The sequence below is a fragment of the Gymnoscopelus microlampas genome, assembly GCF_963454915.1.
Source record: "Gymnoscopelus microlampas genome assembly, chromosome: 17".
NCBI classification, from domain to species: Eukaryota; Metazoa; Chordata; class Actinopteri; order Myctophiformes; family Myctophidae; genus Gymnoscopelus; species Gymnoscopelus microlampas.
Window position 1 is genome coordinate 46,878,864 of NC_139954.1, and position 17,550 is coordinate 46,896,413.

At 42.9% G+C, this 17,550-nt stretch overlaps 1 protein-coding gene across 1 annotated transcript in view; it reads left to right on the forward strand.

Moving 5' to 3' along the window:
* The window catches only part of mylkb (myosin light chain kinase b), a gene marked incomplete at its 5' end in the record, with an annotated part of 56,552 nt that extends 39,783 nt beyond the window's left edge, over positions 1 to 16,769 (forward strand). Inside the window, 11 exons of the mRNA XM_084085383.1 lie at positions 226 to 316; positions 1,297 to 1,500; positions 1,670 to 1,887; positions 2,041 to 2,164; positions 2,438 to 2,590; positions 5,462 to 5,585; positions 7,550 to 7,640; positions 10,066 to 10,194; positions 10,359 to 10,471; positions 13,609 to 15,367; positions 15,504 to 16,769. Of these exons, the coding sequence (XP_083941509.1) occupies positions 226 to 316; positions 1,297 to 1,500; positions 1,670 to 1,887; positions 2,041 to 2,164; positions 2,438 to 2,590; positions 5,462 to 5,585; positions 7,550 to 7,640; positions 10,066 to 10,194; positions 10,359 to 10,471; positions 13,609 to 13,737 (1,376 nt within the window). The 3' untranslated portion in view covers positions 13,738 to 15,367; positions 15,504 to 16,769. The remainder of the gene's footprint in view (positions 1 to 225; positions 317 to 1,296; positions 1,501 to 1,669; positions 1,888 to 2,040; positions 2,165 to 2,437; positions 2,591 to 5,461; positions 5,586 to 7,549; positions 7,641 to 10,065; positions 10,195 to 10,358; positions 10,472 to 13,608; positions 15,368 to 15,503) is intronic.
* Between the last annotated feature and the right edge of the window lie 781 nt (positions 16,770 to 17,550).

The following is a 17,550-nucleotide window of genomic DNA, read 5'->3' on the forward strand; positions in this document are numbered from 1 at the left end:
CTGGGCTAATGTGTGTCAATTTGGGGGTCCTTGACGCAAAAAAGGTTGAAAACCACTGATCTATATGACACAACACATCAAATACAAACACAACAAAGCATTCTGTTTGACACTGCCGTGTGTGTGTGTGTGTGTGTGTGTGTGTGTGTGTGTGTGTGTGTGTGTGTGTGTGTGTGTGTGTGTGTGTGTGTGTGTGTGTGTGTGTGTGTGTGTGTGTGCGTGCAGACACAGACAAGGACCCAGACTACAGAGATGTCGTCGTCAGAACGGACGTTAAAGTGAAAGAACTTTATGATGTGGAGGAGAGACTGGGAACGTAAGCATCCAACCTGCATCCAACACACTCTACCAAGTCTCTGCATCCAACCTGCATCCAACACACTCTACCATGTGTCTGCATCCAACCTGCATCCAACACACTCTACCATGTGTCTGCATCCAACCTGCATCCAACACACTCTACCATGTGTCTGCATCCAACATGCATCCAACACACTACCATGTGTCTGCATCCAACCTGCATCCAACACACTCTACCATGTGTCTGCATCCAACATGCATCCAACACACTACCATGTGTCTGCATCCAACCTGCATCCAACACACTACCATGTGTCTGCATCCAACCTTCATCCAACACACTCTACCATAGTATAGTTTAACTCTTTGTTGCAGGGAGGTGTTTAAATAGTGTAACTCTTTGTTGCAGGGAGGTGTTTAAATAGTTTAACTCTTTGTTGCAGGGAGGTGTTTAAATAGTGTAACTCTTTGTTTCAGGGAGGTGTTTGAATAGTTTAACTCTTTGTTGCAGGGAGGTGTTTGAATAGTTTAACTCTTCGTTGCAGGGAGGTGTTTGAATAGTTTATAGTTTAACTCTTTGTTGCAGGGAGGTGTTTGAATAGATTATAGTTTAACTTTTTGTTGCAGGGAGGTGTTTAAATAGTTTAACTCTTCGTTGCAGGGAGGTGTTTAAATAGTTTAACTCTTCGTTGCAGGGAGGTGTTTGAATAGTTTATAGTTTAACTCTTTGTTGCAGGGAGGTGTTTGAATAGTTTATAGTTTAACTCTTTGTTGCAGGGAGGTGTTTAAATAGTTTAACTCTTTGTTGCAGGGAGGTGTTTAAATAGTTTAACTCTTCGTTGCAGGGAGGTGTTTAAATAGTTTAACTCTTCGTTGCAGGGAGGTGTTTGAATAGTTTATAGTTTAACTCTTTGTTGCAGGGAGGTGTTTGAATAGTTTATAGTTTTACTCTTTGTTGCAGGGAGGTGTTTGAATAGTTGAACTCTTGGTTTGCAGGGGGAAGTTCGGCCAGGTGTTCAAGCTGCAGGAGAAGGCGACCAAGAAGACGTGGGCGGGGAAGTTCATCAAGGCGTATTCGGCCAAGGACAAGGATAACGTGCGACACGAGATCAGCATCATGAACAGCCTCCATCACCCCAAACTGGTGCAGTGTGTGGACGCCTTCGAGGGCAAGGCCGACATCGTCATGGTGCTGGAAATGTAAGATACAGTATATGCGCTGCAACGTGTTTTTAGGCTTTAGGCTTACGGATAAAAATGGCAAAATGTATAAAAAATGTCATTCATACAATCGCTGTCCTAAAATGTTGAAGGTTAGGGTTATGAACTAACCCTAAATTGCAGAGTGTGTGTATGTGTGTGTATCCAGGATTTCGGGCGGGGAGCTGTTCGAGCGGATCATTGACGAGGACTTTGAGTTGACGGAGAGAGAGGTGATCAAGTACATGCTGCAGATCGTAGACGGAGTGAGTTTCATCCACAAGCAAGGCATCGTTCACCTGGACCTGAAACCTGAGAACATCATGTGTGTCAACAAGACCGGCAGCAAGATCAAACTGATCGACTTTGGACTGGCCCGAAGACTAGGTACCACATCTACACAATCAATCAATCAATCAATCAATCAATCAATCAATCAATTCATCCATCAATCAAAACTCTCCCCCTCTCTTTCTCTCTCTCTCTCGCCCCCCCCCCCCCCCCCCCCCTCTCTCTCTCTCTCTCTCTCTCTCTACACAGAGAATGCAGGGACTCTGAAGGTGTTGTTTGGAACTCCAGAGTTCGTGGCACCAGAGGTCATCAACTATGAAGCCATCAGTTATCCTACTGACCTGTGGAGCATAGGAGTCATCTGCTACATCCTGTAAGTAAAGTAAAGTAAACATGTTTACTAAGGTAATAAATTCAACTACAAAGTCCGGCCAAAACCTTGTTACCTCACTCTGTCTCTGTCTCTCTCTCTCTCTCTCTCTCTCTCTCTCTCTCTCTCTCTCTCTCTCTCTCTCTCTCTCTCTCTCTCTCTCTCTCTCTCTCTCTCTCTCTATATATATATATATATATATATATATATATATATATATGTGTGTGTGTGTGTGTGTGTGTGTGTGTGTGTGTGTGTGTCTCTCTCTCTCATCAGGGTGAGTGGTCTGTCTCCTTTTATGGGGGACAATGACAATGAGACATTGTCCAACGTCACTTCAGCCACCTGGGACTTTGAAGACGAAGCTTTTGATGAGATCTCCGAGAACGCCAAGGCCTTCATCACAAACCTGCTGAAAAAAGACATGAGGTATCTAACCAAGTTAAAAAATACAAATACATTATGTATCTAACCAAGTTAAAAATACATTGGCCCTCATTTATCAATGGAGTGTGAAAACCGTCTTCTTTTTTGCCTTATATTTGCCCTTACGCCAACGTCCAAGTGAGATTTATCAAAGGATCCTATACAGCCAATCCTAGCGTACATTTGGCTGGAGCTTTGATAAATCTGACGGCTGAAACCGAGCGTCATTTAAATAACACAGCCTGAAATATTCTCGGAACGGCCCGATTTTACGACATGAAGAACCGGAATACGACCAAAAAAGCATGGAGAAGAGTTTCGCCCGCCTCACTGCCTGTCAAGACACACACACACACACGCACGCACGCACGCACGCACGCACGCACGCACGCACACACACACACACACACACACACACACACATGCACCTACCTACTTGCAAGCCCAACTGTGTCTGTCATGTGTTCTGTAACGGTACAATCTTTGTCAAGTAGGCTAGTAACCTACATGAATGACACCAATCACATCGCCATCAATGGAATACATTTGTTATTCATTTATTTAACCCATACCGAGCAGCAGTGCGCGTTCGAGTTACACTGAAATAAAACAATCATTTATTCCCCATGAGACTCGGGCTGCAGTCAGTCCCGTGCCGCCACGTTAATGAAATAGCCTGGCAAGGCACATAATTTGAACGTTTACGGAGTGATTGATGAATGAATGCATAAACATTAATGGATGAAGGCTGGTGTGTGCTGGATGATTTTATTCTCTGATCTCCCGGTGGCCCAAATAAACCCACATCATGAAGAATCACCTGCGCTGAGCACGGTTTTGAGCGTCGGGTTTTCGTCCTTAACCCAGGTTGTACATAACTCCATAGGACACGCTACTGTATAGAGGTTTGGAGATCTCACTAACCGGACTCCTGAAAATGCTCTCGCATAAGCGCTCCTATATTTTTTAAATAGCAGATCTACAAGCTCACAATGCGTCCCGATGCGAGCTTGTAGATCCGCTATTTTCAAATAGCCAGTGCAGCCAGATCTGCAATCTTATCTGAATGACTGTTAAAGCATTTTTGTCTCCGCCAGGCCGAAGGCATGGTGGAGAGTATGTTTTACCCTCCGTCCGTCCGTGTTTGTGTGTGTGTCCGTCCGTCTGTGAACACCTAACATTGGTCAAGCTTCACGTGACATCACAATATGTAATATAAATAGGTCAGACAGAATTAATCAGGAACAGTACTTTCTTTTACCACCTCGCCTGAGACCTGTGCTCCGAGGAGCACATTTTCTAGTTTTAAAATGAGTTTATAAAATGTTATATTTTCACAGGGATTATTTATTAGTGCGTTACATGTGTCCAGATGCCTGTCAGACGGTCAGACAATGCTGCTCCGCATGTCTACGATGTGGCCTACGATGTCTACGATTGCATGCCAGGCTAACGCATACACAGTGATATTAGACTGGCCATGCCAGGCTAACACATACACAGTGATATTAGACTGGCCATGCCAGGCTAACGCATACACAGTGATATTAGACTGGCCATGCCAGGCTAACGCATACACGGTGATATTAGACTGACCATGCCAGGCTAACGCATACTCAGTGATATTAGACTGGTCATGCCAGGCTACCATATACACAGTGATATTAGACTGGCCAGGCTAACACATACACAGTGATATTAGACTGGTCATGCCAGGCTAACACATACTCAGTGATATTAGACTGGCCAGGCTAACACATACACAGTGATATTAGACTGACCATGCCAGGCTAACGCATACTCAGTGATATTAGACTGGTCATGCCAGGCTACCATATACACAGTGATATTAGACTGGCCAGGCTAACACATACACAGTGATATTAGACTGGTCATGCCAGGCTAACACATACTCAGTGATATTAGACTGGTCATGCCAGGCTACCATATACACAGTGATATTAGACTGGCCAGGCTAACACATACACAGTGATATTAGACTGGTCATGCCAGGCTAACACATACACAGTGATATTAGACTGACCATGCCAGGCTACCATATACACAGTGATAATAGTCTGACCATGCCGGCTAAATGGTGCCAGGTGTGAATTGGCCTCTTTTCACACCAGGCAAATCAGGCACAACAAAATATATTTTCAGGAAAAGATCAGTACTAGTGGAGAGAAGTGTGAAAAGCTAACCTATATACACACACCAAACAAATAAATAATGTTAAGATCAGATGTGGTTAAAAGACAAAGCCAAGGGAGTTTCTTTTAAATCTAAATTTTTATCCCGCGATTTTTGTAACCCATTTTTTTCACCCGGTGCCAATTTCCTAAGTGATCCTGGGCGCTACACCAGCGCTACACCAGTCCCCCACAGCCTGGGGAGGCCAGGGCCGAGCTCATGCTTCCTTCAGTGCATGAGAGCCAACTGACCTTCTTGTCACCTGACAGGGGGGAGTTTCCCTGGTAGGACGTAGCGCGTGGAAGGAACACGTTATTCCAACCAGTTCCCTTCCCCTCCATCAGGCGTCCCGGCTTTCAACCCATCCCCCCATCCATCCATCCACCCATCCACCCACCAAACCCATTCATCCATCCACTGCAATGGGTGGGTGGATGGATGGATGGATGGATGGATGGATTAGTGGATAAGATGTCGAGACAGAAGAGGAGTCGAATCCTGTGGTGTTACCTCAAGGTCATTTTGAAGTTTTTGGTTTTCTCACAAATTTTAATAATTGTGTGTGTGTGTGTGTGTGTGTGTGTGTGTGTGTGTGTGTGTGTGTGTGTGTGTGTGTGTGTGTGTGTGTGTGTGTGTGTGTGTGTGTGTGTGTGTGTGTGTGTGTGTGTGTGTGTGTCACAGGGCCAGGCTGACGTGCGCTCAGTGCTTTGAACACCCCTGGTTGAAGCAGGACACCAACACCATGACGGCTAAACGACTGTCCAAGGAGAGGATGAAGAAATATATCCTACGCAGGAAGTGGCAGGTACATAGAAACACATCCTACACAGGAAGTGGCAGGTACATAGAAACACATCCTACACAGGAAGTGGCAGGTACATAGAAACACATCCTAGACAGGAAGTGGCAGGTACATAGAAACACATCCTAGACAGGAAGTGGCAGGTGCATAGAAACACATCCTAGACAGGAAGTGGCATGTACATTTTGAATACAATTCCATCTAGTTTTAGACACACTTTAGTTATCTGAAACAATGTTTTAGTCTAGGTTTTGTCGACTAAATATCATACGATTGTTGTCAACTGAATCTACAGTTGATTTAGTCGACTAAAATGTATTTTGTCGGTGCTGTGATGGTGTCGTAATGCCTGATTTATACTTGGTTGTGTGCCGAAAATAGGTGATGTACAAGCTTTTGAGCTTGTAGATCGGCTATTTTTGGAGACGCGCGCAGCCAAGAATAAAACTACTGGATCTCTTCTCCACTAGTCTTAGTTCTACTGGATCTCTTCTCCACTAGTCTTAGTTCTACTGGATCTCTTCTCCACTAGTCTTAGTTCTACTGGATCTCTTCTCCACTAGTCCCTCCCTGACATTTTAGTGTAGTTTGTATTTGTTGACGAAATAGTCAATATATTTAGTCATAGTTTTAGTCATCATAGCTTAGTCTTTATGTTGTTTTTATTTCGTTTTCCTCAGTGAAAAAAGGCAGTCGACGAATATGTGTTGTCAAAGTTTTAGTCGACGAAATGAACACTGAGAGAGTGTAAATGCAACCAAATGGACCCGCAGGGTGTTAGATTAGACCACATGGACCCACAGGGGGTTAGATTAGACCACATGGACCCGCAGGGGGTTAGATCAGACCAAATGGACCCGCAGGGGGTTAGATCAGACCACATGGACCCACAGGGGGTTAGATTAGACCACATGGACCCACAGGGGGTTAGATTAGACCACATGGACCCACAGGGGGTTAGATTAGACCACATGGACCCACAGGGGGTTAGATTAGACCACATGGACCCACAGGGGGTTAGATTAGACCACATGGAACACAAGGGGTTAGATTAGACCAAATGGACCCACAGGGGGTTAGATTAGACCACATGGACCCACAGGGGGTTAGATTAGACCAAATGGACCCACAGGGGGTTAGATTAGACCAAATGGACCCACAGGGGGTTAGATTAGACCAAATGGAACACAAGGGGTTAGATTAGACCAAATGGAACACAAGGGGTTAGATTAGACCACATGGACCCACAGGGGGTTAGATTAGACCACATGGACCCACAGGGGGTTAGATTAGACCACATGGACCCACAGGGGGTTAGATTAGAGGTCCATTTGGACGCCACATGCACTAAATCAACTGTAGATTTAGTCGACAAAAATCGTATGATATTTAGTGTGACTAAAATCAATGGCGATATTGTTACGTTTAGAACTTATGATAATGATAATTAATGTATGCGCATAGCGCTTCTCTAAACTAAGTTACAAAGTGCTTTACGGATATAAACCCAACAACACGTTAAATCAACAGAGAGAAACAATTTACAATAGAGGTGTCATGATAGGCAGATAGTCCTGAAACTCTGTCTGTGTTTCATCCAGGACAGTTTTTACGTTGCTTGATTCAGTATTTAGATATTTGATATAATTTCTTTTCAGATTGTAACTTCAAACTCCATTTTAACCTTAGACTATTTGAAAACACCCGTCCTTGGTTCTGGTGACTGATATTGTCCTTCTAATAAGTGAGGGGTCGTGTTTTCTTTCAAATACTTTTTTAATAATAATAATAATAATAATAATAAAATGAGATAAAACAAATGATTGAAAAAACATGCCCTCCTCACACGTGTGTGCTGTATCCGGTGACTTCTCTATTATTTTTTAACTCTATGGTGCGTGTGCGTGTGCGTGTGCGTGTGCGTGTGCGTGTGCGTGTGCGTGTGTGTGTGTGCGTGTGTGTTTTAGAAAACGGGCCATGCGGTGCGGGCCATCGGTAGACTGTCGTCCATGGCGATGCTGGCTGGAGTCAGTGCCAAGAAGGGCTCTCCTACTGACGGTACGCTATGACCACTTCCTGTTGTAACCACATCCTGTTATAACCACATCCTGTTATAACCACTTCCTGTTGTAACCACGTCCTGTTTAAACCGGTCTAAATCAGTTTAAACAGGATTAAATGTCATTTCATTTCAGTGTTTGTCGGATAAACTCAACGTCGCTACATTCAAAGTTGTACGTTTACAATGAGAAAAAGATTGAGGTTAGGATTAGACTATTAGAAGTCAGGTTTAGGGATTAGAAGAGTCATGCCTGATTTACACTTCGTTGCTGCGCTGGTGTCGTGCACCGACAAATTGCAGATCTACAAGATCACGTTATTTTTCAGCTTTAGGCTCATGGTTAACAAAAAGAAAATATATTTTTTAAATGGCATTCATAAAATAAAAATAAATTCTCTGATTGTGATTTAAGCACATACGACAGTTCCACCAGTGGAGAGCAGCAAATCCACACATTGAGCACCTACTGGGGGGCTCACTACTGGGGTTCCCCAAGGCTCGGTTCTGGGTCCTCTTCTTTTGGCTTTTCCTACCACTGCTATGCCGATGACACCCAGCTGATCCTCTCATTCCCCCCCTCTGACACACAAGTGGAGGCACGCATTGCTGCTTGTCTGGCTGACATCTCGGAGTAGATGTCGACGAACCACCTGAAGCTCAACCTGGACAAGACCGAGCTGATGTTCCTCCCGGGGAAGGGCTGTCCGCACCGAGACATGGCCATCACCATGATGATAATGCTGTGGTGACGTCAACTCGGACTGCGAAGAATCTGGGTGTGACCTTGGACGATCAACTGTCGTTCTCGGCAAACATTGCATCGGTGACACGGTCCTGCAGATTCCTCCTCTACAACATCAGGAGGATTCGCCCCTTCCTCACGGAGAAGGCAGCTCAGGTGCTCATCCAGGCTCTTGTCATCTCCCGCCTGGACTACTGCAACTCCCTCCTTGCTGGTGCTCCGGCATCTTCCATCAGACCTCTGGAGCTTGTTCAGAAAGCTGCGGCTCGTCTGGTGTTCAACCGCCCCAAGTTCTCCCACACAACTATCCCTCTCCGTTCTCTACACTGGCTCCCCGTAGCGGCTCGCATTCAGTTTAAAACCCTGGTGCTAGCCTATAGGGCAGTGAAAGGAACAGCTCCTTCTTACCTCCGGGCTATGGTCGATGCTTACACCCCTGCCCGACCACTTCGGTCTGCCACCTCGGGGCGACTGATTGCCTCGTCACTCAAGGGTCCTTCTGGTCGATCGACACGGTCACAACTTTTTTCTGTTATGGCCCCCTAACCCTAACCCAGTGGTGGGAATGAACTTCACACTGATGTCAGGACAGCAGAGTCACTGCCCATCTTTCGCCGCAGGCTGAAAACCCACCTCTTCAGGAAACACTACCCTTCCTCTTTGCCTGTCCTACTTGTTGTTAACTAGTTGTACGAACTCTTGTTTTATTGTTGTATTGTTTTATTGGATCTTGTTTAGTCGATACACTTATTTGTATTAGCTTGTGCTCATTTGATTTTGCTATTTTGTCTCATCTGTTTAAGAAAGTAGGTAGCTGATATATTAGATTAGATTATATTAGTAGTTTCGTTCCCTACCTATGTTGAATGCACTTATTGTAAGTCGCTTTGGATAAAAGCGTCTGCTAAATGACTGTAATGTAATTTAATGATCGTCTGGTGGATCTGGTCTCAGGCAGGATCAGAGAAGTACAGGAAAGGACAACAAAAATGTATAAACACAGCACTGTAAAACTAGACTGATTTGATCACAATGATACACATGTCAATTCACTGCAAGATCTTCCAAATACCCCAGATATTGTGTTCATTAATGAAATGAGAAAAAACATTACTATCTTCGAAATAGGCTGCCCATTTGTGGACATTTGTTTTACATCCAAACGTATGAAATATCAGCCTCTGGTGGAACGTATTATGGCCTTGGGATATAACTGTCAACTTATTGTCCTTGTGTTTATGAGTCTGGGCCACGTCCACAAACTTGTGCTCTGCGGCATGCAATTAGGAGGATTGCAAAAGACAAATGCAAAAAAGTTGGCTAAATACTGTTCTGTCTCAGCTATAATGGGCAGTCTGTCTATCTGGAGAAGGCTATGTTTCATTTACCCTTCAGTGGCAAAAAACAAAGAAAGAAAAAACACAACTGTTGAATTTCTGTATATAGTATGTCATCAATTCGTTATCTATTTTCCGCTGTGTGTTAAGCATGTGCAGAAGTTGTATCTGGTTTGTCCGTATAATGTAACCTTCTTCTGATCAATGTTTGGATCTATCATGTATTGCACTTTTGTGCAGATCCAAATAAAATAATTCAAATGTGTGTGTGTGTGTGTGTGTGTGTGTGTGTGTGTGTGTGTGTGTGTGTGTGTGTGTGTGTGTGTGTTTTTGTTGGTACAGATGACAACCAGTTCCTGGAGTGTCTGGAGTTTGAGCAGAAGACGGAGATGAAGCCGACATTCAGTAAAGTCATCCATGATGTGGAGGTGGTGGAGGGGAGTGCAGCACGCTTCGACTGCAAGATAGAGGGTACACACACACACGCACGCACGCACGCACGCACGCACGCACGCACACGCACACACACACACACACACAGGCACACGACCTACTAGCTAATGTTATTTATCGATACCTGGTTTAAGATGTGACCTCTCCCCTCACTTCCTGTTTCCTGTGCATCCCCGGCCTAGGGTACCCGGACCCGGAGGTGGTGTGGTACAAAGATGATCAGCCAATCAAAGAGACTCGTCACTTCCAGATCGACTATGACGAGGAAGGCAACTGTAGCCTGGTGATATCTGAGGTGTTTATCATTATCATTATGTATATTATATATATATATATATATATATATATATATATATATATATATATATATATATATTAGAATATTTATATTATTATTTTTATAATGATATTATTATTACCCTTATCATTATTATCATTATTATTATTTTTATTGTGATGTGATGCGATGCAACAGAGTGTTCTAGCCAGCACCAACTCAGGACTCCTGAATCGTCCCTCCACACCTATCTAACATCAGGGTCTTGAACTCTACAGTGTTAGGTAAGATGTCGCGCCACAGTGCATCTACGTAGGTGGTGCACCTCCTACTGGCTCCACTGTGATACTGCAGTGCATCTACGTAGGTGGTGCACCTCTTTCCTTTCCTGGCTTTGTCCTTGGCTGGCTCCTATAGTGCCAGCTTGCTTGCCTCTAGTTCTGGGTGCCTGACGCAGTGCGCTGCCAGCCTCATCCTTCTCTGTGACCCGTGGGAGGTCCCCTTAGAGGACCATGTTTCTGATGTGGTCCAAGTGACACCTAGTGCCTTTCATAGAATTCTTGTGTAGATTCCATCCAGGGTCCGACTCCTTTCCTGTTATGCTTTGAGGGTCCATGTCTCAGCTCCATACAGCAGTACTGACTCCACTGTGAGGGTCCATGTCTCAGCTCCATACAGCAGTACTGACTCCACTGTGAGGGTCCATGTCTCAGCTCCATACAGCAGTACTGACTCCACTTTGAGGGTCCATGTCTCAGCTCCATACAGCAGTACTGACTCCACTGTGAGGGTCCATGTCTCATCTCCATACAGCAGTACTGACTCCACTGTGAGGGTCCATGTCTCAGCCCCATACATCAGTGCTGACTCCACTGTAGCTACGAACAGCTGCCTCTTGTGGTCTTCTCCCATCATGTCTGATTTCCACACTCTCCTCATCCCATGCAAGGCATGCCAGGCAAGTGCCCTCCGGACCTCCAGGTCCTGTTCCGTTGAAGCAGTCCAGGCCCCGAGATATTTGAAGTCCTCGTCTGCCTCAAGCACCGCCCCGTCCGCAGTGGCAACGGTTTTGTCCTCTGTGTTAACAGTCAATACTTTTGTTTTCTTGGCATTGAGCTTGAGGCCGATCTTCCTGCACTCCATTTTTACAGCCAGCAAGTAGTTCCCTTCTTTTCTCTGCTGTATCCGAGATTAGGACAATGGCGTGCAATTCATAAAGGGGTTCGTATATGACAGAGACGTGCGTATGACCAGTGCGTATGACCAGGTGTGATGATTACTCTGGAAGGCTGCATCCAACAGCATCCAACTTCAACGTCACCGTGCTGAACCGTGCTAAACAGTGTTGCCATGTCCGCTTATTATAAGCGAATTTGGACTTATTTTTCTGTAAAGTTGCTTGTAAATATTGGTAGCTGTGGGATGCGTTTTTTTGGGCTAGTTTCTAAAGTGTAGTTGGTTATTTGGGCCTGCTTCACAATTGTTTAATTGCTTTAACCGGTGGTTCTCAAATATTTTTATGTCATGGACCCAGACCCCCAAGTTAATATGTACGCTAATTTATCCCTATAAGCCCCATCTGAAAATGTTTTGTGCCAGCTGGAGGCAGATTTGTGTTGTTAGAATGTTTAAAAAATCTTCCAAATCTTCCACATTTTATTACACTTTTTTTTTTTAAATAGCAGATCTACAAGCTCACAACGGTTTAATTAAAGTGCTTATAATGGCCTAAATGCCAGTTGCTTCTTTTGGGCTTGTTTTCCTAGACCTGGTTGCTTATTTCTCTCACAACATCTGGCAACGCTGATGCGAGTTTGAAGTTCAACTCCGCCTTGTCTAAAGATAACATATGCGGTGTCGCATCGCCTTGACAACTTACTGTTCTGTCTGGAAGCGGATCACGTAATAAATGCTCTCATGTGTAATGAGAATAAAGAAGTTTACAAGGTTTAACCCCATTACCAAATAAAAGGCTAATAAAATGTGGAAAGGATATTATAAGCCTTTTCTAATGAACATTGTGCACCTTAAAGATGATGTTTAAAATAAATCCAGGGCATACAAGTGGAACGCTTCTATCCGATTATGGACCAGAGCTTATTGATTAAATTAGTTAATTTTGGATATCACTGTCCTACGTCGGAATGGGGAATGGTTCTGGACACAGCTTTCATCCACTTGATTTTTCCTCATCAGATGGTAATATTTATTAGGCTGTTGTGTGTGGCGTTCATGTGATCAATATACAGTAGCCTAACAGTAGGCTTTACAAATTAATACCGCGGCACGGACACTGATGCAAGTCAGTCCCTCCGCAGTTTCATTAAGGCATCATAGCCTATTTTCATTATTACGTGACACTTTGGCTGAGATGGCCCGCTGGCAAACACACTGAGGGTCAGGGACCTAATAATTCAGCTCTAAATGCGACTCATAGCCTAGAAAATAAATAAAAAGCGGTGGAATCTACATCATGTCTATATTATGGATAGGCTACAAGCAATACATCGTTTGACATTTATTTTTAATTTTTGATATATATGTGTTGACAAATGTTGGGCACATATATATTTTATTTGAGGTTTGCCACTGTTGTAATTGATTTTGGCATGAAGAATAAAGCATTCTAAAGACATACGCACATTTCAGCCTTGGTAAGACAGCCTCGGGGCTGACCTGAGAACGTGCGCACCTGACGCACAAAACACAGACCAAAAAAACGTTTATGAATCCGACTGCAGGTGTCTGTCTGTCTGTCTGTCTGTCTGTGATGATGATAGTAATCTATCTATCTATCTATCTATCTATCTATCTATCTATCTATCTATCTATCTGTCTATCTATCTATCTATCTATCTATCTATCTGTCTATCTATCTATCTGTCTATCTGTCTATATATCTATCTATCTATCTATCTATCTATCTATCTATCTGTCTATCTGTCTATCTGTCTATCTATCTATCTATCTATCTGTCTATCTGTCTATCTGTCTATCTATCTATATATCTATATATCTATCTATCTGTCTATCTGTCTATCTGTCTATCTGTCTATCTGTCTATCTATCTATCTATCTATCTGTCTATCTGTCTATCTATCTATATATCTATCTATCTATCTATCTATCTATCTGTCTATCTGTCTATCTATCAGGTCTCAGGTGATGATGACAGTAAGTACACAGTGAAGGCGGTGAACAGCGTTGGGGAGGCGACCTGCACCGCAGAGCTGCTGGTGGAGGTGATGGCTGGAGAGGAAGAGGAGGAGGAAGAGGAGGAGTAACAGGATGGATGAGAGGAAGACGAAGGACAGGAAGAGGAAACAAGCACAGTAAATGTTTGTCATCCAAAGCTGTGGTTCTCAAACATTTTCGTGTCAAGGACTCCTATCTGAACCAGTATTAATTTCGTCGACTAAAACTATGACGAAAAACCACCTTTTTTTCACTGAAGAAAACTAAATTAAATAAATAAACTAAACTAAATAAAAACTAGGCTATGATGACCAAAACTAAGACTAAATATATCGACAATTTCGTCAACAAAAACTAGACTAAAATGTTAGGAAGGAACTAGTGCAGAAGAGATCCTGTAGAACTAATAGACGAGTCATTTTATGTTTGGTTGCATCGCGCTGCGACGCGTTGTGAGCTTGTAGATCGTCTATTTTCAGCATGCAACCAAGTGTAAAATCAGCCATTACGACGCCATCAATGCACCGCCAAATGGATCGTTTTGGCTCGTTTTGGTTATAAGCCCACTTGTTTCTATGATGAAAGAGCAAGTTAAAATGTTACTAACTCTCCGTGGTTTTGTCGGCTTCGAGGACGCTATTGTTAAATGAGTTTCGGTTTGTTTCCAGTGGGGAACTAACGGCACACAGGTAGCGCGGCCTGCTTCCTGATCTGATGGCACGCCCACTTGTAGCCAATGTGCACGGGTTGTCAACACGGCTACCGACAGATTCAAACGCAGAGCAGAATCTGTTCTTGAGAGATTACAGTCGGCCTGGCAGAGCGACCACTGTGCGTCTCGTTGTGAATCCTCATGGCTACCTGCACGAAGGACCTGCCAAGTCTCATATAGTTCCACCCCGGGGAATGAATTAATCTGTTGTTTCCTCTCCTGCTCAGATGCCCCTCCACATAGAGATGGAGGGGCATCTGTTGGAAGGGGTTCCCACCCACCCTGGCCACCTCCTCCAGAGGGGACCCCCTGGGAACCCCACGACGGAGCTTGCCTTCCTCACCAGCCTGTGTAGGCTGTTAGTGTCACCCGCTCTGTTGTGCCCCTCCCCCCACCCCTATAAACTCTATAAAATAGTAGATCTACAAGCACAACGGAGATGCGTTGTGAGCTTGTAGATATGCTAGTTTCAAAAGATCTTGCAATCAAATGTGGATGATTCAAATGATTTTTTGAAACATTCCAACAACACAAGAGACGAAGGGACGAAGACATGAAATGATTTGAGAACCACTGGTTTAAATAATAATTAGAAAAAAGTGGAAACAAGCCCAAATAAGCCCCCCCCCCCCCCCCCCCCCGCGCAACCAGCAACTACCAGTGACCTCACAGAAAAAGAAGCCCAAAGTCGCTTGTAATAAGCAGACATGGCAACACTGAAGCCGAAGCTTGTTTCCCTGGTTCCGCATGAGTCACTGTCTACCACTGTTATGATAATAATAATAATAATAATAATAAATATTATTATTATTATTATTACCAGTGTTATAATAACAATAATAATAATTGTTGTTATTTTTATTACCACTGTTGTTGGCCTTTTATCACTGTTATATCCTTGTTGTCGGGCAGAAACTTCTTATCTCCATGTTTTAATTTGAATCCTGAGCAGTTTTGGACTTGTGAGGTTTAGGTTTAGGGTTTAGGTTCAGGGTTTTGGTTCTGAGGTTTAGGTTTATGTTTAGGTTCAGGGTTTAGGTTTAGGGTTTAGGTTTATGTTTTAGGTTCTGAGGTTCAGGTTTAGGTTCAGGGTTTAGGTTTAGGGTTTAGGTTTAGGGTTAGGGTTTAGGTTCTGAGGTTCAGGTTTAGGTTCAGGGTTTTGGTTCTGAGGTTTAGGTTTAGGTTCAGGGTTTTGGTTCTGAGGTTTCCACCCGACAGAGACGATATGACCACATTCCATCTGTTTGTGTTACCTTTGACGTTTAATCTTTTATTTAAATACTTTTGACGAATGATAGTTAATAAATATATACAATTTAAAGAGATTAACCCTTTAAGACCGGGAACGCATCTGTGTCATTTTCATCTACAAGCGTGCCGCGCTATGAGCTTGTAGATCTGCTATTTCTTTTAAGTAATACTAGGTAACTTTTTCAAAAAAACTAAAGTTAAATTGTATATCTTTTGTGAGTGGCAAATGTTTCACAACGCCCATTCCATGAATTTCACCCCCGAAAGCCTTTTATAAACATATTATTTTCTATTGAAAGTGGACAGGGGCGTCATTTTCGCGGGAAAGACGCCCCGACGTCAGCCGGCCGGGAAACGGAAATGCGCCGGTTTTCTGTTTGTCCCGGAACTACCTAACAAAAAGGAATTTCACGCTGTTTTTATGGCATTATAGGATTTGAAGATGGAAAAACAACATCAAAAGAAACCACAGCTCACGTTAACTAAAGCTCCTAAACTTAACTAAAGGCTAAGAGAAACGTACCGCAGATAGTATAAAACAACAAAAATAACGCTTTTTTAAACGCTTCCGCCTTCCGGTGAAAACAAGGAATCCACTAAAGACCTGCAATGACGGTAGTGACCATTAGAGGTTGCTAAATTCATTATTTTGGGACTTACACAGTACCCCTTTAAATCATGAAAATGTGTGCAAATCTTTGAATATATATATATATATATTTTAAAGCGAACATTTGTAAAATGTTTTGTTCCAGGGACCGACCCAGAAGCAAAGATATGAGTTGCAAATGTTCCCTTTAAAAATATATATATATTCAAATTTTCACGCTATGACCTTGTAGATCTGCTATATTTGAAAAGTGACTCGGATGCGTTCCCGGCCTTCATGGATTAAAAGGAAATTTCACTTTCCAAGATGTTTGGGGTCATTTTATCGTCTACTCAGTCTTCTGTGTTTCACCTCAGAGTCAGACACTGTTTAAGTTGCTTCATTAACTATTTAGATATTTGATATTAATTTTATCAGACACGCCCCCTTCCTATACAAACCCATTGTAACTTTAAACTCTATTTTAATCATGTTAGATTCATTAAAAACACAGTCCTTGGTTCTGGTGACTGATATTGTCCTTCTAATGCGTGAGGGGGCCGTGTTTTTTTTATTTTTATGTATACAAAATAAATTAATTTGTTTAGGAAGGGGGCGTGTCTGATAAAAAGATGATCATCAAATATCTAAATAGTGAATCAAGCAACTTAAAATACTGTCTGAAGGTGAAACACAGAGGACCGAGTAGACGATAAATGACTTCAAACATGTTTGAACGTGAAATATCCCTTTAATCTCTTCAATTCACGTACATGTGCAAGTGTGTGCATGCGTGCGTGCGCATGTGCGTTTGTGTGTGTGTGCGTGTGTGTGTGTGTGTGTGTGTGTGTGTGTGTGTGTGTGTGTGTGTGTGTGTGTGTGTGTGTGTTGTAGGCTGATGTCATCAGTTTTTATTAAATGTTTGTTTGGGTTTTATTCTTTGGGTTTGGTTTTGGTCTCTGTCGGTGCAGAAACCTCTCTTTTCCATAATAATAATATCATATAAAACTTGAATCAAACCTTTTACGTATTTTCGACGATTTAAACCGACGGCCTACTAAGAGTGATTTAAACCGACGGCCTTCTAAGAGTGATTTAAACCGACGGCCTACTAAGAGTGATTTAAACCGACGGCCTACTAAGAGTGCCGTGAAAAAGAAAATAATATAAAATAGTGAAAATGTTTTCACTATTTTATATTGTTTATTAAAAAGTAATGGACAGACGAGGTTTCAACCTGACAGGTTTATTATGTTTTAGACTTATTTAAGCACAGATTCATATATTATCATTGAGCATCCATTTTGTTTTCGTTTTATTATCATTGAGCATCCATTTTGTTTTTTTAAA